The sequence below is a fragment of the Notolepis coatsorum genome (assembly GCF_963971535.1).
Source record: "Notolepis coatsorum genome assembly, chromosome: 18".
Classification (NCBI taxonomy): domain Eukaryota; kingdom Metazoa; phylum Chordata; class Actinopteri; order Aulopiformes; family Paralepididae; genus Notolepis; species Notolepis coatsorum.
In genome coordinates this window covers 31,843,731-31,870,793 of record NC_140182.1, presented here as the reverse complement: position 1 = coordinate 31,870,793, position 27,063 = coordinate 31,843,731, and the positions used below count along the sequence as shown (strand labels likewise).

Here is a 27,063-nt window from a genome sequence, read left to right as displayed (position 1 = left end):
ACTATATTTAATATCAAATAAGCAAACTTGAATTAAAATAATATCAATGCTTGTCAATTGTTGTCTGGGCCTCATTAGTAAAGGGGTTATCTTTAGGTTTGGTTATCTAACACACACACACACACACACACACACACACACACACACACACACACACACACACACACACACACACACACACACACACACACACACACACACACACACACACACACACACACACACACACACACACACACACACACACACACACACACACACACACACACACAAATACCTACTCCTTGTGTGTGTGTATGCACGCACACATGCTTAGATACATGCGCATACATGGTCGCAGCGCTTGTTACTATACAGTCATCAACAATAATTATATATAAATCATAAAATTATACATGCATTTCTTTAGTTAATGTCAAATAATTTCCTCGCAGCGGATTTATAAAGATTTTGGGATATAAACCGGATTCAAATGTAGCTTTCCCCTTTGAATGAAAAAGCACCATGACAATTGTATTACAAAAAAAAAGACATCACTGAAAACCACACTGTACTTTTAACTGGAGAAGCCAAATACCGTCACATTATCGTTATACCTTCAAAATAAGTACATATGACAATGTATCACAAATAAGGACACGCAGTGTCATAGATGCAAAGCATTCCTCGTGACATTGACCTTACACAGACTGCCGTGTTCCTGCACAGGACTATATTCTGCTTTGAAGCAGGGTCAATTATCTTCTTCATTACCGTTTGTTGTCGACTGGCCATTTAGTTGTTTACGCGATGCTTTATTGGTGTTTACAAGCCTACGTACTGTATTTCGTCTGGGTTTGGATGATGTTGTTAGTATCGTTGCCAATGCCTTATGTAGGACAGAAGGAATCCCATGGGATACAGATCTGGTTCCAGCTGGTTCACTGTGTAGTAGTAGCACCAATACCACTTCTTCACTGTGTAATAGCAGCAACATCACTTCTACACTGTGTAGTAGCAGCAACACCACTTCTTCACTGTGTAGTAGCAGCAACACCACTTCTTCACTGTGTAGTAGCAGCAACACCACTTCTTCACTGTGTAGTAGGAGCAACATCACTTCTTCACTGTGTAGTAGCAGCAACATCACCACTTCTACACTGTGTAGTAGCAGCAACACCACGTCTACACTGTGTAGTAGCAGCAACACCACTTTTTCACTGTGTAGTAGCAGCAACACCACTTCTTCACTGTGTAGTAGGAGCAACATCACCACTTCTTCACTGTGTAGTAGCAGCAACACCACTTCTTCACTGTGTAGTAGGAGCAACATCACCACTTCTTCACTGTGTAGTAGGAGCAACATCACTTCTACACTGTGTAGTAGCACCAACACCACTTCTTCACTGTGTAGTAGCAGCAACACCACTTCTTCACTGTGTAGTAGGAGCAACATCACCACTTCTACACTGTGTAGTAGCAGCAACATCACTTCTTCACTGTGTAGTAGCAGCAACACCACTTCTTCACTGTGTAGTAGCAGCAACACCACTTCTTCACTGTGTAGTAGCAGCAACACCACTTCTTCACTGTGTAGTAGCAGCAACATCACTTCTTCACTGTGTAGTAGCAGCAACACCACTTCTTCACTGTATAGTAGGAGCAACACCACTTCTTCACTGTGTAGTAGCAGCAACACCACTTCTTCACTGTGTAGTAGCAGCAACATCACTTCTTCACTGTGTAGTAGCAGCAACACCACTTCTACACTGTGTAGTAGCAGCAGCAACACTTCTTCACTGTGTAGTAGCAGCAACACCACTTCTTCACTGTATAGTAGGAGCAACACCACTTCTTCACTGTGTAGCAGCAGCAACACAACGTGTGACAAGCAGTGTCTAAATAAAAAAGATAAAAAAAAGAGGCCTTGACGGCCGTTATAAAACGCGTGTTTTAACTTAATTAAAAACCATTAAAACACAGTTAGAATTTTATGAGTGAACGAATTTCGGTAGGGTGCATTTTTTGCAACCTAATGGCTAAAAGTAAATTAATTTAATACGGAAACGGAGTGATAAAAAATGGCTTTTTCATCGGAGCAAGAGATTATTATTATTGTGGGGGCCCTGATGTAAACTATTTTCTGCGCTGGCATTCAGCACGGAATCTGTTAATACAATTAAAAGTAAGTTGTTGTTGTTGTGTCTTTCACTACCACACTACATGTATTTACATCTAAATACATCTAGTCTGGACGTTATGAATGCGCGCAGCACCGTGTATATCCCTCCTGTCTGGACGTTATGAATGTGCGCAGCACCGTGTATATCCCTCCTGTCTGGACGTTATGAATGTGCGCAGCACCGTGTATAGGCAGGGGAGATGAGGCGCGCGTTAACCCTTTCACTGCCACACTACAGAAGCGCTTAGTAACGCTTCGCCTCAAAGCCGTTTCTGGCCGAATTAGTCATTGAATCTTTAATTTTTTTTTTAATTCTTATTCAGAGGTATTTCGTTTCCTTTCACTACCACACTACAGAAGGTTAACCTTTCACTACCACACTACATAAGGTTAACCCTTTCACTACCACACTACTGAAGGTTAACCTTTCACTACCACACTACAGAAGGTTAACCCTTTCACTACCACACTACAGAAGGTTAACCTTTCACTACCACACTACAGAAGGTTAACCCTTTCACTACCACACTACTGAAGGTTAACCCTTTCACTACAACACCACAGAAGGTTAACCTTTCACTACCACACTACAGAAGGTTAACCTTTCACTACCACACTACAGAAGGTTAACCCTTTCACTACCACACTACAGAAGGTTAACCTTTCACTACCACACTACAGAAGGTTAACCTTTGTTAAACTTGCTGGTCTTGTGCTGTACTGAAACTCAGCAGTCCAAGTAAGTAAAGTAAGTACAACTTTATGTATATAGTGCTTTACAACAGTTATATATAACACCAATAAAATATAATAAGAGGAAACATTTGAAGAAAAGAATAAAACATAAAAAAGAAAAGAATACAAAAAAGACATGAACAGAAAAACGGCTATAGCTGTTTAAAAGCCTATCTTTAGAGGTAAGTTTGATTGATTGATTGAAAAGTGTATTAACAGATTGCAGAATGGGTACAATACAGTACAGCTCAATACACACAATTGTTAATGGGATGCAGACCAGAGAAAGACTTTTGTCTTGTTTACATCAGGGTCCCCCATTTTCAATTCATCATAACATACAGTATATGACATACAGATAGACAGTACTGCTCGTTTTTAGCTGCCTTTTAAAAATTAGTTCTGAGGGAGCGGGTTTCAGGTTTAGGGGGAAGGCGTTCCAAAGCCTTGGGGCTATCACCGCAAAAAGCTTGATCCCCTTTTGTTTTTAGCCTGGTCCTGGGCACCACCAGGAGCTCCTGGGCCCTATTCCCCGTACCTGGTTCAACTAAGTCGATCGAGAGTCCCATTATCCAGATTCAGTTAACCCGATGTTTGAAGCCGGGATTTTCCTGTTCCTGGAACGCTGATCCAGTCTCGTTAACTCAAACCAGACTTGAGACTCTGGATAAGTGCGCGCGGCCGCTTCAGTTGAAAAGACAGCAGGTGTAGATCGCAGAAATCCAGATCTTCTAACGGCATTGATTGATTGATTGTTTTACAGATTGCAGGCGGCTCAATAGCCTTGCCGACAAGTTAAATGCATAATCTATAGGCTAATTTTAAATCCCTCATTACCCCAATCAATCAGATTATATTTCTTTAAACGTTCCTGCTGGCAGTAGGTTTATGCATTGAATAATCAAATGAGATCTTGCTAGCGAAAATAATTAGTTAAACTGTTATGAATAAGGATACGGCTCTCTTACCCATTGATTGATGTATGGTGGATCTTTTATTTATCTCCCCTGTGGTGTAACGGTTTCTGCTTTTGACTTTCACACAGGCGGCCCGGGTTCGAATCCCACTTCTCCTAGTCTTTTCCTTCTTTTTGCAATGTAGGAATAATTCAATTTGGTGCACGTTGAGAGCTATATAAAGAATGACATCCTCAATGCATGTAGATTTATAATATTTTAACTTAAAACTAGGCTACCTTTGTGTATAATCATTAATATTATATTCCAAAAAATTATATTGGAAACGTGGGGTTTCGAACACCGGTCGCCCGGTTGCCAGGATTGAGCACTACCGCTGCGCCACTGTGGCAGATGGGATAAATTCATTGTTTATACATTAATGAACGAGAGACCCGTGTTTAGAATATTCTTTATTTTGAATGAAGTTTTATCTCTTTATTCTCATTCATTAATGTGACGTCAACGGCTCATTCAATTTCTCAAATCCGTCAAACAGCGCATCTCATCAGACATTTTAATCCCAGTTACAATATCACACAAAATCCACAATCCACGCATAGACACTTCAATTTTATGCTTGAATGAAACAAAATCCAGGCGCTCCTCTCCTTCCTCGCTCCTCATCCACAGCGGAGAATATGAAAGGAATCAGAGCCAAACGAGCGATAGGTTTCAATCATTAAGGATATCCCCGCGGGATTCACATTTGCAATGCTGCGCGTTGTTAAAATAACCACATAATGTGTACATCGCACCGAGCGAGCGCCACGGTATATATAACGTGCATTATTTAGGACAAAGTGAATTTAGTATCAGCATTTTGGGTCTATTTTACATTTCAAAAGCCCCCTCTGGAAGAATGGAGCACAAAAACGTAATTCAGAATGGTATAATGCAGATCGTAGACTGTGGGAATAATTTCAGGAAACGAGCTGTCACTTTCTTTGCGGGGGCGTGGCGATGGTTCATCCGGCTAACTTGAACTTAAACCCTGCTCTCGACCAGGCTCAAACTTTTTGATCTGTTGTCATGGTGATTTAGACAATCCAGCTTCGGGGAATGGGAAAGTCCGGCTTAAGTCAGACTTGACCGAAAGTTATCCGGCTAACTCAGTTATCCAGGTACGGGGAACGGGGCCCTGGTCGGATGACCGCAGTGACTGGCTAGAGTAAAGTGGATAAGCTCGATAATGTAGGGGGGAGAGTAAAGACCATAACCCTATCAAAACAGCAGTCAAAGTGTATATTTTCATTTTTACCGATGTTTTGTAAGATTTACCGAAAATAAGAATTTATCGGAAAAATGCTAATTATATCTCCTTTATCGTAAAACCGTGAGGAAATGACTAAATCCAGATGTAACCCTGCCATTGGAAAGAGGAGCCTTTTCCCTATCCATATATGTATTATTTGGCCATAATAAGGTCAAGTTCAAGGTCAAATATGAATTTATAATTAAAATCGATTATAATTTATTACTGTATCTACAAATCCTTCTGTTTAATCATCTTCCCTTTATTCATTTGCTTAGATTTTTTTTACACTTGATCTCAAGAAGGTCCGTCTGTAGTGTGGTTGTGAAAGGGTTAAATCAAAGCATCTGGCAGTATAACTAGAAACCCTGCCACTAGATTCACTTGACCCAACATGACTAGGGTTGGGGAGTAACTTAAGCAACATGGTTATGGATAGAGTTGTGCTGCGCCTCAATACTATTCTCTTCCCCCTTACTGTACTCAACACACTGTAGGATGTGTATATAACTGTGCAATAACACAAATCCTGTGAGTCATGTAAACATTGTACATATGTACATACTGAACACTTGTGTCTACGTACGTGACTTCTATTTTTTACTTGCTATACTTATTTTATTTTATACTTATCTTTTTTGTCTAGCACAGTCTCTGGAGCGTAACAGAAAGAAGCATTTTGTATAAAAGTATTCTGTACTTCTGTATGACAACTAATAAATAAACTTGAACTTGAACTTGAGTTTATATTGGTAGAGGATGAGTCCACATTTCAGGGAATTGGAAGCAGGCAAATCCCAAGATATAGATGACCAATTCTGTCCATACAGAGGAAGATGTGGGTCGATTTCCAGTTAACTGGGTTGATGGGTTCCCATAAAGGGGCACTTCACCAAAATACAATGCCAATTTATTTTGCACATAATCTCACACACATCCAAAATGTTCGCACACATTCATTTAGTTATTGAGAGTAGATTTGTTTGAATATGGCCACCGGTGATGTCATCGGGGACATTGAATCCTTGTGTTGTGTTAATTTTAAGCAACATTAAATGATGAAGATGAAATAATAACACTACCTTGTTGTATAGCGCAGGCTGCTACATTATCATTCCATTGAGCTGTAATTAACACAATAACAACAATAAATCAGCATTGTTTCTTGGTGAAGTGCCCCTTTAACCGTGTGGTCAATACTCAGAGACTCAGATGTTTGAATGTTCACTGCAACTACCACTAGAATGTTCATCATATCCCTGAAACAACAAACGTCCTCTAGGGGTCATGAATCTGCACTGCACATTTTTTAAGATTAGAATGAAAGCTTTTCGAGTTATGGCGCAGACGCAAAATGTCTATGCTGGCAGTCCTGGTAAAACCATAATATCGGGTATATAACTAGCCTTCCCAACTCTGTTCCTGACAGTCGTGACATGAGTCATATGGTGCTACCGAGAGTTGAATAAACTGCCATAAAAGCAGCCGTAAATGAACAGATTCTAAACGGTGGCCAGTGACACTTAGCTCAACACCCATCAGGGCCCAAAGGTCGACTCTTACAGTCCCTGCGTGGCTCCGCTTCCCAGAATAATCTTTACTGTTTGTGTAGTTAGTACCAACTATGTTTCCACCACAGCAATGAACTCTGCCATCGGTGCTGAAGGAAGTGGGATATCTAAACAGAAAATCCATTGGATTTTAACTGCATTTCCCCCTGAACACACAAACAACTATTTTGTACACGTGTTTGACACGTGTAGAATTATGAGACCAGTTTTATGGTGCGACAGCCTGCACTAGAAGAACCAGCACTAGGACTAAAGCCACTGATTCACATTAAACTCTTTATTTAGTCTATATAGCCTATATATTTTTATTAGAACTCTTAAGTTAATTACAGATCAGTGACTAAAGCGGGGACAAATATAATAGTCTGTTTATTTATAAATCACTTTCCTAGATGGTTTACAAGGTGCTTCACACAAAATAGATGAAAGACTTCAGAATATAAACATTTGCTACCATTGCTACTAACTAACTATTGCGAACATAGTAGGCCTACAGGCAGCATACAGGCAGTTTAATTAGCCTGTATTGAGCTGTTCCATGGCTGCTGTGCTGATAGTTAATAGTGGAGAGCTAGCTTATAGAGTAGTAACTAAAGTGAGACTTGTGATGATGGTTAATAGTGGAGAGCTAGTTTATAGAGCAGTAACTAAAGTGAGACTTGTGATGATAGTTAATAGTGGAGAGCTAGCCTATAGAGCAGTAACTAAAGTGAGACTTGGGTTGATAGTTAATAGTGGAGAGCTAGCCTATAGAGTAGTAACTAAAGTGAGACTTGGGTTGATAGTTAATAGTGGAGAGCTAGCCTATAGAGTAGTAACTAAAGTGAGACTTCTCACGATTACAAGACCATTTTGTCTTTCCTCTAATCTGAGGAAATGTTTCTCTCTCCCACTATCCGTCTGTCACTAAGTAACTATTTTTATTGCATCCATTATTATCTTATAAACAAGACGCGTGAATGCTAACGTCATGGCGTGATGAGTGACTATCTTTTGTCTCCACCCTCAGATACGGGAGAGGGGTAATGCCCCTCGGATTGCTGATCGACGGCGTCACAGAGAGGTTCTCGACAGAATTTGAACTCCAGGAGGTAATTGATTCACATTTACATCACAAACCCGAGAGGGACGAAGGACCCCGGCGTCATCCGATAGCAGAGTACTGGACGACAAGAACCATCTCGGAAACTGATCCGCTAGTAGTCCATCTAAAATTAAAACAACAAATCTAAAAAATGTTGTTCCCCACATACAATCATGCAGATCATCTAACGTTACCCGTTTAAATCTAGTGCTTTACCAGAGATATGCTGATGATTTATTCAGCATATAAATCATTCGGCATGGAAATAAAACCATTAAAAAAACGAAACCACCGACCAAATCGGCGCATTAATCAACTGAGGAGGGGACTTCTTCCGAGTCCTGCGCCTAATAAAGATGGAGGAAATGATCTGTGTGATCCAGTACTCTTTTTACAACATCACATCAACGTTATCAGTGGATTTAATGAGGCCGCTGTGGCATCAGGGAATAATGTCTCCGCGCCTTTTCCAGTCATGGAACGGTCTTTGACCTGTGTCCAAAAGACCATTCTAACCAGATGTCCAGGGTGCATCTCAAAAGTCCCCCTCTTATCTGTATCTGTAGGCCAGGAAATTTGGAATAATCATCGAGTTGCAGCTCATGACAAACATGTCCTTACATGTCACTGTTATTAACCTATAATGTCATGTATAACCAGTGGTGGAGGAAGTACACAGTTCCTTTACTTAAGTAAAAGTAGAAATACCGAGATAAATTAGTACTCTGGTAAAAGTAAAAGTCCTCCATTAAAATTCTACTTAAGTACATTCAATGGCAAATACTTCTCTACTTTTATCTAACGTAAAAGCACACGTTCTACATGACGTTTGTGTATTCCAGTGGTTGGGCGTGTTCAAGCCTCGATCCATTGACCTCTACAGGTTATGTTAAAGTGGTATGTGGTCCAGTTATGCTGCTCTGATTAAAGGTTATGTTAAAGTGGTATGTGGTCCAGTTATGCTGCTCTGATTAAAGGTTATGTTAAAGTGGTATGTGGTCCAGTTATGCTGCTCTGATTAAAGGTTATGTTAAAGTGGTATGTGGTCCAGTTATGCCCTCTTGAAGTTGTCAGACTTCAAACATTTTGCCTGTTGCATGTTTTCTATGCAAAATATGTCTCTTCAATGGGTTCAGATAAATGTAGTGGAGTAAAAAGTACAATATTTCCTTTGAAATGTAGTGGAGTAAAAGTATGAAGTTGCCTAAAATGAAAATACTCACGTTAAGTACAAGTAGCATGAAATTGTACTTAAGTACAGTACTTGAGTAAAAATACGTAGTTACTTTCCACCACTGTGTATAACTCGAAGGTGGGGGCAGCGGGGGCCTACAGCTTAGAGGAGTGACTGAAATCCCCCAGACCAGCAGGAAAGATCAGGGTGGGGGACATGAATTAATAACACTGTCCCGTCCCTCAATACCAAGCGCTGAAGTGCCCTTGAGCAAGGCACTTACCACCCCCCACCTGCTCCACTGCTCAGTGGCCAGACTGTAGTGAAAAAATAAATAAAAAAACGAACCTTCTTACTGTCATGCACTCTTCCTAATATACTAACATACACTCAACATTGCAGCACTCAAGTCTGAACACTTTGATGAACATTGTTACTCAGCTGATAGAGTTGTACCCTTCCTGCTGACTAGTTGTACAAAACTTGTAAGGCGCTTTGGATAAAAGCGTCAGCTAAATGACTAAATGTAAATGTAAAATGTAATGTAGTAGTTGTACTGGATAGTTCCCAGGTGTGAATGTATGCGATTGTGTGTGAGTGTAAAGCAGGGCGTTGCGAAAAAGAGTATTCCATAAAAAAAAATTTAAAAAATCTTTGTAACCATAGAGCCATGAAAGAAAAACCAAAATGCTCAGTTGGGCCATGGGAAAGAAATGCTTCCAAATCCAGCACACTCTGTGCTAGCGATGGTATGAATTAAGAGTTATAAGGGCTTAGGTGTGTTGGTGGGCACTTGGTATTCTGTCTTCCGCTGACTGCTTTGTATTCCCTGTGTGTGTGTGTGTGTGTGTGTGTGTGTGTGCGTGTGTGTCCGTGCAGCTGAAACGCTTCCAGATGGACTACGATGAGGAGGAGCTTGGTTCTGCCAGCAGAGCTCTGGAACAGGCCATAGAGAGAACCCAAGCCAACATCCAGTGGGTCCGGGAGAACCAGCGGACAGTGCTGGAATGGTTCAGGAGAGAATCTCAGGACTCGTAGGACGAAAGAATCGCCCGGAGAGTGTCTGATTTCTGCCAACTAACCCAAAAGTGGTCCAAAAAAGGGCCACGCGCCCATTTCTTACAGACAGAAATGTAAAAGAATGTTTTCCTCCACGTTTTTCTACAGAATAAAGCACTTGTCAAAACATTTGTAAAGCACTCGTATGGGTACTAGATGCGAATTAGATGGCGAGTACTCAAAACAAAGTACTCTTGTTTACTTGGCACCCGCGTACCTCGAAACAGAATCGTGCAATAGGGTAGTTGAGAGTGAATTGACCCATCTCAAACCCCCACCGCTCCCTCAGCGACGGTTGCGATTGGATGGATCGAGAAAAGAGGGTGGGGTTTGAGATAGGTCGATTGTACCGTGGCCCTACCTTGATTTAATTTACTTGATTGGAGAGGAAACAACGTCAACGTTTTCCCAAAGATAATTGAGAGAGAGAGGCAGAGAGAGAGAAAGAGAGAGAGAGAAAGAGGCAGAGAGAGAGGCAGAGAGAGAGAGAGAGAGAGAGAGAGAGAGAGAGAGAGAGAGAGAGTATAATCATTATTCTGGAATCAGACAAACCACTGGCAATGCAACTGGAGTTGGTCCCCGTGCTCCGCACCATGTGTGGCTGCCGCACGGCTCCTACATAGTCAGGACGGGTCAAATGCAGAAGACCAATGTCCTCCAACAGGATTAATAATAAAGGTTCAACTTAACAACTTCATTTAACTTAAATAATCATTCTGGAAGGACGCCGTGTTCTGAAAATAATAATCAGCTTCATTGGTCAATTCATCCTGGTGATTCGAGGGACAGGATCCAGACGCAGTTATTATTACACAGTAATTATCCTGTAGTTGGTGTGTTGTAATATGAAGTGCTAATTACAATACTGTACTTGTTCTGCTACTGTGTTGTGTATGTTTTCATTTTGTCATGTATATCGTTTACCATATAGAAATTCTAATTTATTACTTTTTTTTAATCAAAGAGAAGCCTCATTCTTTATGTCGTTTGTTGTCGTTTGTTGTTCAAACCGTTTCAAAAGGGAGTAATAACTTTAAGTCGTCTGCACAGTCGAGGTGTCTCGCGACCAAAGAAAAGCACATTCTCAGGTTTGATCAAAACAAAGCAGAGTTTTAACGGTTATATGTCAAACGTTAAAACTACGAAAGCAATTAAGTGCCTTACTGTGCATTTGTGATGATGACAATCAAGTGCCAAAAGTATTACCTGTAAACTTTTGTAATTATTTTTAATAATAAAATATGAACATTGTGGAATGATGGGTGTTGTTTAATCCGTTTGTAATGTAATCAGGCTTCCTGCAGGTTTCAACAAGTTCAATTTAAGACCTTTTTAAGACTTTGAATAGAATGTAATACCTATTTCATGAACATACTGGACAAAAAAAAAGTATGAAGGAAAATTACTATGACAAAAGTAATTCCATACGAATTGTTGGGGGGGGGGCTGACTTTGCAGCCTGGACATTTCCCCCAAACACATTTAAATAAGTAAGAGAAGTTATCGCAACATAGAAGTAATTTCTTAATCCAATACATTCGTAAGACCTATCAAAATGCTATTCTCCTTAAGGCCTAAAATTCAGATTATTAAATGTAATACTTTTTAACACACTGTGGGGAACCCTGGGTAATATATTGTAAGATAACACAAGGTATCAGGCAATCGGTGTATTATTGTACACATTCTCCAGTCATATGGGTGGCAATATCTGGTAGAACATGGGACTTCTAATTGTGATTCAAGACTTGCAGGGGTGTAAAAAGTACCCAGAAATTATACTTAAGTGACAGTATGGGTATCGTATCTGGCTAAAAACACACTTGAGTAAAAGTTAAAAAGTATCTACTTTTAAATGTACTTAAGTACTAAAAAGTTAAAGTAAAAAAAAAATCTGGCTGTCTATTCTTCTGATAGCAAGTGTTTAATCAAAGATCCCCGCTTTCTAGTCTTGCACAAGGACCAATCAGCATGGGTATGGGTGGGTTCATTTTCCATTGATGGGGATTTGATTGGCTGTTTTTAAATAAGTGCGGCCGAAGGGTTGTTAGTTCGGCCAGAAAAACAAATATACTAATTAAAATGGTTGGACCTGCGAGATTTGTACTTTGTAGGTCTGCATTTTAAATGTAAGGAGTAAAACGTTTTTTTTCTCTCTGAAATGTAATTGAGTAAAAGTACAAGTATACAAACCTAATAATACTTGAGTAAAGTATGAATCCCCCAAAACAGTACTTAAGTATTGTAACGAAGTACAATTACTCAAGTACTTTACACCCCTGTTCAAGAACATAGTATTCTAGAACCAAACCATAGAGGCCTGTAACGGAACATCAGAGAGTGTGGTCACCAATAGATATACGCTGCTGTGACTTGATGATAACAACAAAGAATGCCTTATTATTTCTGTGCTTTCAAATAAAAAATGGGGGGCGACAGTTGCTCAGGAAGTAGAGCGGTTGTCTGGTAATATGAAGGTTCCCAGTTCGATTCCAGCTCCTTCCGGGCAGCGTATAGAAGTGTCCTTGAAACAAGACACTTAACCCCCAAACTGCTCCCGATGAGCAGGTTGGCACCTTGCACGGTTGCCTATGCCGTTTGTGTGTGAGTGAATGGGTGAAATGTGAGGCATAAGTTGTAAAGCTATATAAATGCAGTCCAAAGATACTTGATAACACTGCAATACCGCAAGATCCTCAAGTTTGCTCTTTTTTGATGACATCTATTGGTAATAAACAATCACTGCTGTTGCATTTTTGCACAGTATTGACTTGCTTTCCATTTTTGAAAATTCACACCAACTAGTGAGTTAGTCTTCTATTCATTCCAAACAACTTGCTGCTAGTGATGTAAAACGTATCACTTCCTGTAAATGGTAAATGGTGCATTTATATATAGTGCTTTACAATTTGTTCCTTACTTTTTATCCATTCACTCACACTTTCACACACCGACGGCGGAGGCAACCATGCAAGGTGCCGACCTGCTCATCGGGAGCAATTAAGTGTCTTGCTCAAGGACACTTCCGACATACTGCGCGGGAGGAGTGGGAATCGAACCGGGAACTGACGGATTACCAGCCTGCTCTACCTCCCAAGCCACTGTCGCCCCTAATGTAAATGGTGATGTAAAAGGTATCACTTCCTGTGTGCTGGTGATGTAAAAGGTATCACTTCCTGTGTGCTAGTGATGTAAAACATAGATATGATGTAAAAGGTATCACTTCCTGTGTACCGGATGATTTCACCAGGCATTTCCCAACTGTTTAGAAACAGCAAATGTAAAAGCATTCATGAACCAGGTATAGAATCATATACCGTTATATCAATTGGCGATAAGAGGGTAGGCAAAATAAACCTTTATTTACATGAAAATGTTTGAGATTATTACTTTAATAAGAAATTATAGTAAGATATCAATGAATTAGGTTTGTTGCCGATATACAGTATATCTCTTTTGGTGTCAAATATCCTACCAAGCAATGTTGCTTAACAGTTGTGATTGGTGGATCAAGAAAAGAGGGCTGGGCTTGAGATAGGTCCATTGTCTCAGTGCCTCCGCTGCTGCTAGTGAATGTGATTAGTTATGCCATTTGGAAGAATCGATAAATCGGGACAAAATGATCGATAAATATCTATATTTGTATCTATATTTTCTAAATATATATATTTTTAATTTGTATTATTTAAACAACAAATGTATGTTTATTTTGCAGCAATTCTTTGTCGTTGCCGCCATCTTTAGTGTTACAGATTTCCCCATTAAAAACAACCACAGTGATCCTCCTCATTTTATAGTCGGTGGTCTCTGGATGTGATGGAGGAGTGCACTGCATATTGAATGCATATTCAATATTGAATTTACATGAAATGGGGATGTTTTACTAAAACATGCCACAAGACCTAGTATTTTAGTATAGTATATAAAGTATTTAAATAATTTAAAAAAAGTGATGCCACTTATCGATTTCACGCAGTTATCGATAAATCGATAAGTGGTCTCAGCCTTAGTTTACATCGCAACCCAAATCTCATCCAACAATAATAACAATTACGGCAGACAGAAAAGTGGGCATTCCAACATTCTGAGCTTAAAGATACAGTACAATGCTGTTTTAATTCAGTCATAAATTACTTATTGTGGAATATCATAGAGTAAGTATCTTTTTTCCCCCAACTTCAGATGCATCATTTGATTTGTTACAAGTGTTTTAGGTCACCCTCTCTGACTCTGAGCCAACTCCCATTAGGCTGAGTGGCCTTCTGTTCCCTACACACTACACACATGCTCGACTGTTAAAGGGGAACTATTTTACTATTTCTTTCACTATTTGGGCACTTTTACACAATTCCTGTGAGTCTATGGAACACCTCTGTAATATATATATATTTTTTTATTCATTGTTTTGTATTTCTAATCAAGTCCTCAAAAACAGCATTTTTCTACCTCAAGATCTCGAGCTGTTTTGAGCCTGGGCTCCAGGTACAGGTCCAGCCACTGTGTGCAGCTCATCCTGCACCTCTCCATTATCATGCAGCGGTGTCTTTCTGACATCACAAATCATCACATTTTCAAATGACTCAGTTCAGTGAGGGTGAATATTGTGAGAATTGGAAGAATGCGCCAATATGAGAATTTTGAGACATAGATCATATTAATATAAGTTCACATAGCTAGGAAACAATGCTAAACACTCAAAAAGGCCATTTATAAGATAGTTCCCCTTTAAGGAATCGGTGCTGGTGATGAGCACCACTCCGCTAGATGGGCCAATCAGAGCAGCTAGATGGAACTAATGAGCCAATCAAAGTCGCTTATATGTGCCATTCAGCGTAACAAAGGAAGCAGATTGGATATCTAAAATAGCTTGATTTTGTTGATGAGGGGGATAGATATCAAAGGTCTTTTTCACAGCTCTAACATTATGGATAATTTCATACCTTCTTTTAAAGAAAATGCAACAAGATTGAAAAACACAATTTTCATTATACTGAATCTTTAATTCCCATTTCTATTGCATGATGACTTGCTGTACAATCTGCTTTGGCTCTCAAAGGAATTGTATGAAATTGTCTCTTTTCGGCTACGCTAGGGCACAGAGAAGGGTCTGGCAACCAGTCAATTGAGAAACAGGACTTGAGTTACATTATGTCTATTCAGTTCTCATGTTTGAGAAAGAAAAGGCTACAGTGGTGTTTATGGTATGTCGTTATCAATAAATGATTGCATTTATTTTTTCTTTGCTGCGTGTTTATTTTGCTGAATCCTTGCCAGGTATGTGTAGTAACTGTTTTATAGAAGCAATAAGGCCTGCTAGGCTGTGGTTTACAGTGATTTTAGAGCAGCTAAGGGGGTTTTAGGAATTCGCTCTGCTTCGTGCCCAACAACGCCCCATAGCTGTTAAAAATCACTGTCAACCAAAGGATACATGATTGTTATGGCTACCACATTTCTCAGGGATTCCATCCTATTTGACAGCTTAGAGAGGAAACCCATATGGAAAATATGGTCGGATTTGGGGTAGTTGTGATTTTTGGACCCCTAATACAATTTCTTACTTGGCAATGATGATGATGATGATCGGTAGAATCCCTTCCCAGCACAATCCATGTCATTCCTCATACTAGCTCCAGATAGTTAGCCACGATGGGGTCGGGCAGGGGCGCACTTTGTACACATTTTCTTCCCTGCTCCACCCATGTTATCTGGCTATGCCAAATTATATCAACAATATACAATATGGGATAGAGGGGGGCGCTCACTGTGACTTTTTACTGCCAGACCCAAGACGTAAGGAAGAGGCAAGATAGGAAGCCGGCTTTAATGCATGGGATCTAACCCCAGACAGGTGGGGGTTTGGATCTAACCCCCAGAGAGACAGGAGGGAGCGAAGCTGGAGGTTATGTTCCAGCTACATAGTAGGAGTAAAGTCTAATCGAAGGAGAAACAGGAGGAGAAAGAGGTCCCGTTCCAGAGTAAGTACTGCAGAGTGTTTCCCCATACATGGCTTTAATTAAAGGCAGCCCGCCACATTAACACTTTCAATGCCAACGACGAGAGATCTAGTTTCTTTTTTTATTAGCGATTTTTATTCATATTTCATCAATCTAGTCTCACGTTAGTGCTGCAAACTCTCTCTGAGCTCTATCGTCTCTCCCTGTGGTACTGCACCCCTTTGGAATGGATTGAATGAAACACATGGGGGGAAAAAAATCCAGCTTCCTCATTTTACTTCTCAGGCAAGTCACCCGAGAGGATCGGATTCATTGCAGAGCCCCAGAACAGCGTGGAATACATATTTCCAGTACCCAGCGTTGGATCAATAAACACGATCGATATTTGGAATGGCGATCAGGAATTGGAATAATCTTTTTGGAGAACATCTGATCTGAGGTAAGGAATCTATTTTACCAGTCTTAGGATAATCAGAGCTTTTTTCACAGAGATATCAACGTGTGCCCTATGTGTGTGTGTGTGTGTGCGCGTGTGTGCTGATCAGGAAATGAGATAATAGATTTTTCAGCTCGCTTCTATAGCATGCATAAGTACACATATACTATCGATAATCTAGCGTTTATTTGAAAACGATTCATAAATAGGCCAAAAATTACTGTTTTTTGTGTATTCCAGAATATTCCAGTAAAGGGGCGATTATCACAGAATCTTTATATTTTCCTGAAAAACGTGAATTTTTCAAAATGGTATAAAACGGAAATGAACAGATTAAAAAACATTGATATAGAAGTCATTGATAAGCGACGGCCAGATTAGACACATAGCCATCATTTAAGACATAGTTTATGCGTTTGCAAATATGAGAGCTCTATCATTGAAGTGGGTGGTGGCATTCAAGGGGGGTAAGGTGCACCGCATGGCAGGCAATGAAAGTGTTAAAAAGCACTTCTTGTGTTGAATGCAGCACTTTCTGCCACCAGCTTCATCTCTCTTAACCACCTCAGCCTGCTGCCACCACCGCAAATAACCCAACAACCAGCGGGAAACACTGCAAGGGGTCCAACCCCAAATAGACCAATAGTATTATAAGCCAAGAAGACCATGTATAGGAGTCCACTTTCAGACCGACAGCAGCAGGAATCCAATCCCCAGAGAGATGGGATGAGCGGAGCCAGGTTCAGTATGTTGATCCACATGCTGGAGGAAAGCCAAAACCCCGGGCTGATGGTACAGAGGTCCATGTTACATTCACATCCCTAGCGCACTCATCAATCGTCCTGTAAAACACAGAAACAGTCAGTCAAAATGAGGAGAATGACACCATACGCACAAGTACACACACGAAACAACTTTAATCTTTCGTCAAAATATTTCCTCTATATTTCTCTCTCTTATCAAAGATGTAATATTTGCCAAAGACAATACACGCAAAGATACCCCGGCCCTTCGATCTAAACAGCCGTCTAAAGTATTTCTTACAGATTGTTTTACTTTTGCCAAAGAACACACCCACACGCCTCGGCGTAAAGCCTCCTCCACGTAAGTATGTTGTACACACTGTAATACGCATCACTCTTACCAAAGGTTTGTTTTCGCAGAGACGATAACACAGGCACACCCTACGCGCATCGCAAAGGGTGCAAACTCCTCAACCTACAACCTCCTTCCGTCAACATTATTATCCGTCTTTATCGGTTGTAATGACGCCTGGCGGCTCAGTGAGGAGCAAGAGGTAGCCAGTGTCAACCTTTCCACCCGGTCCTGTCAAGACCACTCTCCGTGATACATGCCATTACAGAGAAGACTGATTGAATCCGTAGCCCGATACCTTAAAAGTCCTCTCGGGAGTTCCCGATTTGACAATTTGCGGTTTTGCGAGATAATGGCGGTGATCCACTGGCCAAACTTCGTTGGCCGACGTTGGGAAAGTAGCCGTCTCGACTCGTTGCACTGACTGCATGGCAGCCTCTTGTTGCCCAGATTAGGTTCCATTGTATATTTTTTGTCTCACTTCGTTTTCCTGTTGGCGAGCACACTGGCCTATCACGTTGCCCCAAATCACCACCCTTAGACCAAAAGGTGACCAATTGATCATAATTGTAGATGGCGGTAAATAACAGCGTAGTGTTCTGTGGACGTTGGAAGCGAAGTAATCCAGTCCTGATTTCACACAGTGCTTTCTAACTGACCTGTGTCCTGCCTCCCTTAGTTACTGTTCCTGCCTCCCTCAGTTACTGTTCCTATTTCCAACAACTAACTGTGAAATCCACTGCTATCAGTCTTCACTAAATACCACAAGTTCAAGGTACTTGAATGAACACCAAGGTGGGTGGATTTCGCATTTCAGTACAGACAGACGATATTCACAGAATGTCACAAGATAATATTGTTGTATTGTTTACACCGTTCTTATTGTCTGTGATACTGTGTTGATGTTACTGTGTTGATGTTGCTGCTACTGTGTTGATGTTGCTGCTACTGTGTTGCTGTTGCTGCTACTGTGTTGCTGCTACTGTGTTGATGTTGCTGCTACTGTGTTGATGTTGCTGCTACTGTGTTGCTGTTGCTGCTACTGTGTTGATGCTACTGTGTTGATGTTGCTGCTACTGTGTTGATGTTGCTGATACTGTGTTGCTGCTACTGTGTTGATGTTGCTGCTACTGTGTTGCTGTTGCTGCTACTGTGTTGATGTTGCTGCTACTGTGTTGATGTTGCTGCTACTGTGTTGATGTTGCTGCTACTGTGTTACTGCTACTGTGTTGATGTTGCTGCTACTGTGTTGATGTTGCTGCTCGGCAGAGGAGCCAGGAAACAAGAACTCATCTGCTGTAAAAGGACAGGGATGTGACTAATAAACGTTAAACTGAAACGCAAGGCACTATTCACAAGACTGAAAGGAGTTCTTAGGTGCAGGTAGGTACGTTAAAATAACATTACCCTACACAAACTTGGAAATGTCAGTAGTATTACAGGTGCATTGCAGTGCAGTGTTCGACTTAAAACCAGCAATATCAAGCCTGACTAGGGATGCCCCCCGAAACCCGGTTCTAAACGGGAACCGGTACTAAATTAGAAAAAACCGGAGTATTGATAAGCTCCGACGTTATCGGTACTGCTATCGGTAGTCTAGGAGCGGATTAGCTACAGAGCTAACAGAGTGTAACATCCATCTGCAACGCAACGGTGGCAGCAACAGTGGACACGGGAGTAATGTTTATCTTATCTTTATTACGGATCCCCATTAGTCATCACCGCAGCAACAACTAGTCTTCCTGGGGTCCACACACAACAAAAACAGTACATACATACATAACATTATAGTAGCATACATTTAAAAATATATTCCAATATTCCTACATATAAAAATTATTCCAAATAGTATTACAGTACACAAACAGAGTATCAGATCACAGAAAATACAATAAAAGGGATTAAACTCTCAGACAGTCATATCTTTACAGTGTAAACTACAGTATCTGTGTTTTTCTTTAATGTAAACTAATTTCTTTTTCTCTCAATGCTCTTTTCAAATTCGTTTTAAAACTTATCTTACTGGTTATCTGAGTAAGATGTACTGGCAGTTTATTCCAATATGACATGGCTCTATATAACACAGTTTATGTTAATGGTAGTCTAGGAGCGGATTCGCTACAGAGCTCATACTACACTACACGTATGAACTCGACATAACGTTAACGTTACTCCGTTTACATGAAGTGTTTAATTAGCAGCAATCTGTTGTTGAACATTTTATGTTAAACCGGAAAAGGAAATGCAAGGACAGGAAGCCGTCATGAAATCGCTGTAGTCATCATATTGTAGTCTTATTAACTAAAAGATTTTAACTAAATAAAAAGCAGCAGCACTATTGGATAACTGAGTCATGTTTGCTATGTATTTCTTTCTTTAGGGGAGTAGGACATTTGTTTCACAGTTTTAGCATGATGTTTTATAGATGGCTAGGTTAAACACAGGTTTTTGTTTTTAAGAGGGGGGGTTTGATTTGATTGAAGTTTATTTCAAATATGCAACACAACAAACAAACATCAAGTACAGATATAGCCTTAAGCCGTTCAAATAATAAATTGTAAAAAAAAATGTGTTTAAATATATTTAAATATTTAAATAATAATCATCTAAAAGAACCGATAAGAGTATCGATAAAGTACCGAACCGTTAAGCAGTATCGATAAGAGTAGTAGTATCGATAAAATCCTAACGATACCCATCCCTAAGCCTGACTGAATCGATATTGAACTGAAATCGAATCAGGTAATCAGAACTGATACCCAGCCCTAGTTCCCAGTGGCAGTATCTAGGCAGGTGTTCTTACCCATTCGTCCTCCTGAGCATCCTCTACCTCTGCCGCTCCCCCAGGCTGTGCGCCTCCTGCCTCGGGCTTGTTGGCCATGATCTTGTCTGTCCAGGACGCTCCGGCCTTCTCATCTCCAGCGAAGTTACACTTGGTCACGGTGCCTGCGTCCACTTTAGCTAGGGAGACTGGACACGCATGCAGCAATGTGTCGAGTTGAAAAGCTGCTTTGAATTGAGGTTATTTTAGATAAATTCTTTCTTAATATGCGATGGTTGAACACATTCGATAGCAGTATTTATGGTAGCCCCGTCCCCTACCAAAAACAAACAAGGTGAAGTAAAAATGTAATAGCTAATAATAGTGACTACCACAAAGAACCAAGCTTTTGAAACTGATTTTTTTTAAGAGATTGTTCCGCATTTTTGCATTCATTTGGAGAAGAAAAATAATTTCATTAGAGCAATGTGACTTGATTTAAAATCATTTGAATAGGGGGCGCCAGGGTGGCGCACCACGTAGTACGTGACGTAACTGCGCTGCAGTGCAACCACATACCACTTTAACCTTTAGAGCACTCCCAAGCACTGGAATACACTAACGCCATGTAGAATGTGTACTTTTACTTTAGAGACCTTTGCTGCATGTCCTCTCCTAACCTTCCTCTCTGCCGGGCCTGTCCGAAATGAAACAATAAAATGCCAAAGAATTCACCTAAAAAAAAATGTATAATAATCATTTGAATAGAAACTCCTATGACTTTTAGCCGACTGGCTTTCCTGTAGCCCAGGACGCGTAAATACTTTCCCTAATGGGGTTGTACTTCCGCGTTCTAGGCGTCACACGATTGGCGCACATGTCACATGACCAGAAACGTCAGTGGCCAATCAGATCGCGCAAACCGAACGCGGAAGTACAACCCGCTTAGGGAAAGTATTCACGCGCCCAGGACAGCTCCACTGTTTCAGAAAGATTAGAAAAGAAATATACTTCATGAACAATGACTCACAGATGAAGGGCCCGTCTCCTCTGGTCTTGAGGCGGACGTCCTGCCCCGTCTCCAGCTCCGTCTTGTCCATGTCCGTCTCTGGGTACCAGAAGGCCAGAGCCCCGGCCGGTCTGTGTGGGTCAGTGATCTGCGCCAGCTCTGCCTTGTTCATCATCTCCGAGAGCTGCTCCTCGGTCAGGCGGTCCGACTGCCCCTTCGCCTCCACCTCTACGTGGAGGGGAACACACACACATACACGTTTGTTTATGTGAAATATGGAGACATTACGTAGACAGTTAGCTAGTTCAAAGCAAACTCGAGGAACCCTAAGAACCAGCCAGTCATTTGAACGTGTGGAATAGGTTCCAAGATTCATTCATCCATTCCAACCGGGTTGTGATGTAAGGGGGATGCTTACCAATAAAGGCTTTAAAAATAAACAGCCAAATTAGAGAAACAGCATGTTGATGTTCCTATGCTGAGGAAGGATTCTACCAATTGACAACATCAGGGCCAGCAGGGTACAGTAATGCTGCTTCTCCACTTCATGGTACCTACTGTACTCGACTCGCTGTTGGTACTTCGTTCGTTTTCCACTGCAGGTTTCCCCATCGGCAATGGAAAACCGAAATGCAGAGTAGAGTCGAGTCGATACCATGCAGTAAGGCTGAGCCGGAATGTTTCGAACGTTCAATCGTTACGTTATATATATATCTTTTTTTTTCATATTTATTTTATGTGTATTCATTCTGTTTAAGCCAATTGGGTTTTTCTTCACAGTTGCAGATAAAGATTAGGCTACCTACACTAATATTATAGTATTAAAAAAAACTGCTAAGTTATATTCATTAAAGAAAGTTGATTTAATAAAAAAGACTAATTTAATCAGATTAATCACTTTATTCAAATTGAGGATTTAGTTTGAGGATATTTATAAAAAAAATAATAATAATAATAATATTTTGAAAATAAATATTTTAAATTAAAAAAAATCTTTTTTAATAAAAATGAAGTTTCGAACGATCGTTCGAAAAACCCTGACGAAGTTCGAATCCCAAAAACAGGCTTCGGGGACAGCCTTACCATGCAGTGGCGCTTCCACTATCTGAAGCATTCTGCTCTATTCCTTTAACGTGCTGGCGGGGACTTACTGAAGGAGGACATGAGGTAGCCGGTGTTGACCTTCTTTGTGTTGCTAAAGTTGGGCTCCAACTCTTTCCCACCGGCGTCGAACTTGCGCCGGTGGATAGAACCGGGTCGGACGTACAGCACGTAGAAGCGAGCCTGCCAACGACAGCAAACGACAAATGTGTGGTCTCTCCGGTTTTCTCTGCGTTTGTGTGTGTGTGGTCTTTGGCAAGAAACAACACGTTTGATTATTTTGTGTATATATATCACATATCAGACATTCTCCGTTCTTCTCGTCATATTTATTTTTAATTGCTTTAGATCTTTGTTTGGTGTGTGTTATATAGTTTATATGTATGGTATTTTGAATGTTGTGCCTTCCCTCAGGCACAGTAACCCTTTCACTACCACACTACAGGCAGTTAACCATCTGTGGTGTGGTAGTGAAAGGGTTAACCTTCTGTAGTGTGGTTGTGAAAGGGTTAACCCTTTGTCGTGTGGCAGTGAAAGGGTTCAACTGAAATAAAGACAGAGGCAACATGCAGATGGATTTCCCCGGTTGCTGCCATCTACCAGTAGGCAGTAGCACTGTAAAACGTTTTATTCAATAACCAGTGGTGGAAAGTAACTAAGTATTTTTTACTCAAGTACTGTACTTAACTACTTGTACTTTATGTGAGTATTTTCATTTTAGGGAACTTTTAAACTTTTACTCCACTACATTTCAAGGAACATATTCTACTTTTTACTCCACTACATTTATCTGAACCCATCAGTTACTAGTTACTTGAGAATAAAAGGATTTAGCATAGAAAACACAATACAAAATAAAATGAAGATGATATACTGTCAACTTCAAGAGGACGTAATCAGGGCAGCATAACTGGACCACATACCACTTTAACCTTTAGAGGTCAATGGATCGAGGCTTGAACACTCCCAAGCACTGGAATACACAAACGCCATGTAGAATGTGTACTTTTACTTTAGATACTTAAGTACATTCAATAGCAAATACCTCTCTATGCAAGTATAATTTGAATGGAGGACTTTTACAAGGGTACTCATTTATCTGAGTATTTCTACTTTTACTCAAGTAAAGGAACTGTGTACGTCTTCCACCACTGTCAACAATACCATGGTACAACAGAAAGCCTACCTTCTGGCTGTTGACATCAGTGATGACATGTCTGGAAACATCCAGCAGCTTCCCTTCTAGAAGGACCCCTGGACCACTGAGGAGGATGAAGCAGAATCACTAGCGTCAGGGCCGCCTCAGGGGGTGTGCGAGCAGTGCGGTCGCACAGGGCCTCGCGGGAAGGGGGGCCTTGCAAAAAAAAAAAAAAAGAAAAATGTATTAATTTATTTTTATTATTTTTTTGAATTTTTTTGCGAGGCCCCCCTTCCCGCGAGGCCCTTTTTCATCACAGACCTAAAATCTAGTTTTGCTTATATGCTTATATATTTCACATTAGACACGTTTGTAGAATGTGTCTGACTTGTTCCTGGGTCTGCAGTCCTGCAGACACTCACTATTGGAGCTCAGCTTCTGGGGTTCTGCAGCAGCAGGCAGGTTTCAACGAAGGGAGTGGTTTTACTTACATCATGTGTAGTAGTACGCCGGCGCCGCGTGAGTCAGCTGCGTTTGACTATTTCGCACGTGCAGCTTTTGACTATGCTTAGTTATGCCAGCCAAGACGAAGAAAGAGGTCGGTCATTATCATCATTATCAGTCGGTCGGTCACCAAGGAACGTTGACGAAAGGCCTCTCGCTAGCGGGACAAATGGCCGGAGCCTTGTCATGGTATAGCCATGATGATGTCGGCTAGTAGCTAGCTTAGCTAAAGGCTAACTAGCGTTAGCTAACCTATTCAGAGGAGCGAGGCGAGGCGAGTGGATGTCTTTTCAAAAGAAGGAGAAGAGAACTTGTGAGCAGATAAATCTGTTAGGCAGCAATACGCCGAAAGGTGTCCAGTCTGCCGGAAAGTACTCGAAGAAGAAGAAGAAATTACACTGTGGCGTGGGCCAAGAAAGTCTCCTTCCAACTTTACCATTGGCGCCGGCGTTGATACTGCGTTATGGTGAGTCAACCTATGATTATATACCCGCCGTGGACCTGTCTCTCTTTCTCTCTCTCTGGAGCCAAACTGGTCGACTAGCTAATACTACTAGTAGCTAACGGTGTGTGCCTGATTGAGCTAACTGTTAGCCAGTTAGCTGTTTAGCATCAGCTGGGAACATTCGTTTGATGCTATCAGTTAGCCTTGAGAATAGCAGGCCCTTTGACAGAAGATGTAGTCGGGCCTGCACCATGACAAGGCTCTGGCCATAGCTTCTTTTTGTCCCGCCAGCGAGAGGCCTTTCGTCAACGTGGAGACCTGTGTTGCGGCCTTTCGCCCTGCGTTCCTCGTGCAGGTAAGATTAATGAAAATGTCATGACATTACCCCACTCTTCCTTCCCCTCCCGAATGTTTTGTTAATAACGATGTTTTTTTCCAGGCAAATCATATGCTACTTCACAACATTTGGAGATACGACATGTGCTGTGTGTGAATGTCTTGGTCGTTTGTGTAGCTTGGGTAGCGTTGGGCCGTTGGCCAAAGCTGTGTGTGTCACAGTACCTGGCTAGCCTATTTAGCTGATGTCGGCCATTGGCTCCTTGCTGCTTTGGTTTCTCTATAGACCCTCTTCTCTTTGGATTTAAGTGTTGATCTTTGTCCTTTTTTATCTCTCATACATGCTCTCTCTCTAACACACACACATGCTCTCTCTCTCTCATACATGCTCTCTCTCTAACACACATGCTCTCTCTCTCTCTCTCTTTCTAACACACACAGTCTGCCTATGGCGGCCTTTCTCGATGGCTAGGCTGTGCTCGCTGAGTCTGTATAGTCAAGGATCTTCAGTCACAGTGCTCAGGTATTCTGCCACTGTGTACTCTCTGTTTAGGGCCAAATAGCATTTCAATTTCTTTCTAATGTGTCTCTCTCTCTCTCTCTCTCTCTGTACACTGTATATTGACTGTAGAACGGGAGCTCTCTCTCGCTCTCTCTTTTGCTATATGTTGACTGTATCATGCCCCGCCTCGGGCAGTGCTATTATTTAATTATATGTTGACTGTATGAAAAAAAATATATATATATATATATATATTTTTTTTTAACCTTTGGGGGGGGGGGGGGGGGGGGGGGGGCTCGCGTTAAATCTCGCACAGGGCCTCGCATTTCTCCCAGGCGGCCCTGACTAGCGTCCAAGGATACACTATACTGGCCGGGTACTAGCCCGGTGGGATGCTGGCTAATGAAAACTATTTGACATTGTTATTTTAATTATTATCACGGTGTGGGGTGTGGGGTCTCCCGTTGCTCGATCTCCTCCCCATCATATATGCTCTGTCAGGATCTATGGGTAACAGTACTTTATATTTGCATATCATATGTCACAAATGTAACAGTACTATAATGTGTTACATTATGTTACTGTATGTCATGTATGTCCCTATGCCATAATGTCATGTATGTTGTTGTGTATGTCATAAATGTCACTATGAATTGAAAATGGGGGACCCTGATGTAAACCAGACAAACGTCTTTCTCTGGTCTGCATCCCCTTAACAATTGTGTGTATTGAGCCGTACTGTATTGTACCCATTCTGCAATCTGTTAAATAAAAATGTCATTCATTCACAAGTTTGTTTTCTTGCAGAATGCATTAACTTACGTCGGATGGGTGCTAAAGCCAGGGCGTGACTCCAGTCCATCTTAACCCCAGATCAGCTAATAACAAAACCAAGTTGTACTTACTTACCTCTCGTATGCGGAGGGGGACCATACACGGGTTATCTTCTCATTGTGTACGGGTTTGTTTTGTAAGGACGTATTGTGATAAATGCGACTCATTTTTCTTAAAAGATTTGAGACTTTTGCTGAAACAAATATGTTTTTCTCCACTTACTTCCTGTTCCACAAAACCAGAGATCTACGTAAAAAAAAAGAAAAAAGGGTGCGCTCGTTTTGTCAAGCCTGGTGCGCCAACGGCACTGATTGATTGAAAACTTTATTAACAGATTGCAGAATGGGTACATGACATGAGAATTAATGAATTAATGGTTGATGAATGAAAACTTTATTTAACAGATTGCAGCATGGGTACAATAGAGTACGGCTCAATACACACAAGTGTTAAGGGGATGCAGACCAGAGAAAGACGTTTGTCTTGTTTACATCAGGGTCCCCCATTTTCAATTCATGACATTTATGACATACACAATATACATGACAAATATGACATAGGGACATGTACTGTATATATAGTACTGTTACATTTGTGACATATACGATATGCAATACATTACTGTTACCCAATACCAGAGATCCTAACAGAAAAATATGATGGTGAGGAGACTGTACATTAGGAGGGGGTGGGTGGGTGGGAGAAAATATATACATACAGTGGGGAGGAGACTGTCCATTAGGAGGGGGGGTTTGGACATTTACGGTGGCCAGTTTCGAATTGCAGCCTCCCGTAGGTGCTCTTTGAGAGCGGTTTTGAATGTGGGTAGGGATTCACATTTTCTTACGGCTGTGGGTAGGGCGTTCCACATTGTTGTGGCATAATTGCGAAACGTGTTTAGTTTAGTCCCTTGTTTGTGTCGAATCTGGGTTGCACATGATTTGTGGAACTCC

At 41.1% G+C, this 27,063-nt stretch overlaps 2 protein-coding genes across 2 annotated transcripts in view; one reads left to right on the top strand and one right to left on the bottom strand.

Moving 5' to 3' along the window:
* anpeplb (alanyl (membrane) aminopeptidase-like b) overlaps positions 1 to 10,646 on the top strand; it is a gene marked incomplete at its 5' end in the record, with an annotated part of 65,076 nt that extends 54,430 nt beyond the window's left edge. Inside the window, 2 exons of the mRNA XM_084335145.1 lie at positions 7,688 to 7,769; positions 9,816 to 10,646. Of these exons, the coding sequence (XP_084191271.1) occupies positions 7,688 to 7,769; positions 9,816 to 9,974 (241 nt within the window). The 3' untranslated portion in view covers positions 9,975 to 10,646. The remainder of the gene's footprint in view (positions 1 to 7,687; positions 7,770 to 9,815) is intronic.
* Positions 10,647 to 14,873: 4,227 nt separating this feature from the next.
* Positions 14,874 to 26,341, bottom strand: arpin (actin related protein 2/3 complex inhibitor). The gene is made up of 6 exons (XM_084334661.1): positions 26,186 to 26,341; positions 23,538 to 23,613; positions 22,402 to 22,534; positions 21,272 to 21,478; positions 20,284 to 20,450; positions 14,874 to 17,227 (listed from the first exon to the last, which is right to left on the bottom strand). Exons 1-6 carry the CDS (start codon positions 26,275 to 26,277, stop codon positions 17,219 to 17,221), a joined length of 684 nt encoding a protein of 227 aa, XP_084190787.1. The 5' UTR covers positions 26,278 to 26,341; the 3' UTR covers positions 14,874 to 17,218.
* Positions 26,342 to 27,063: the final 722 nt, after the last annotated feature.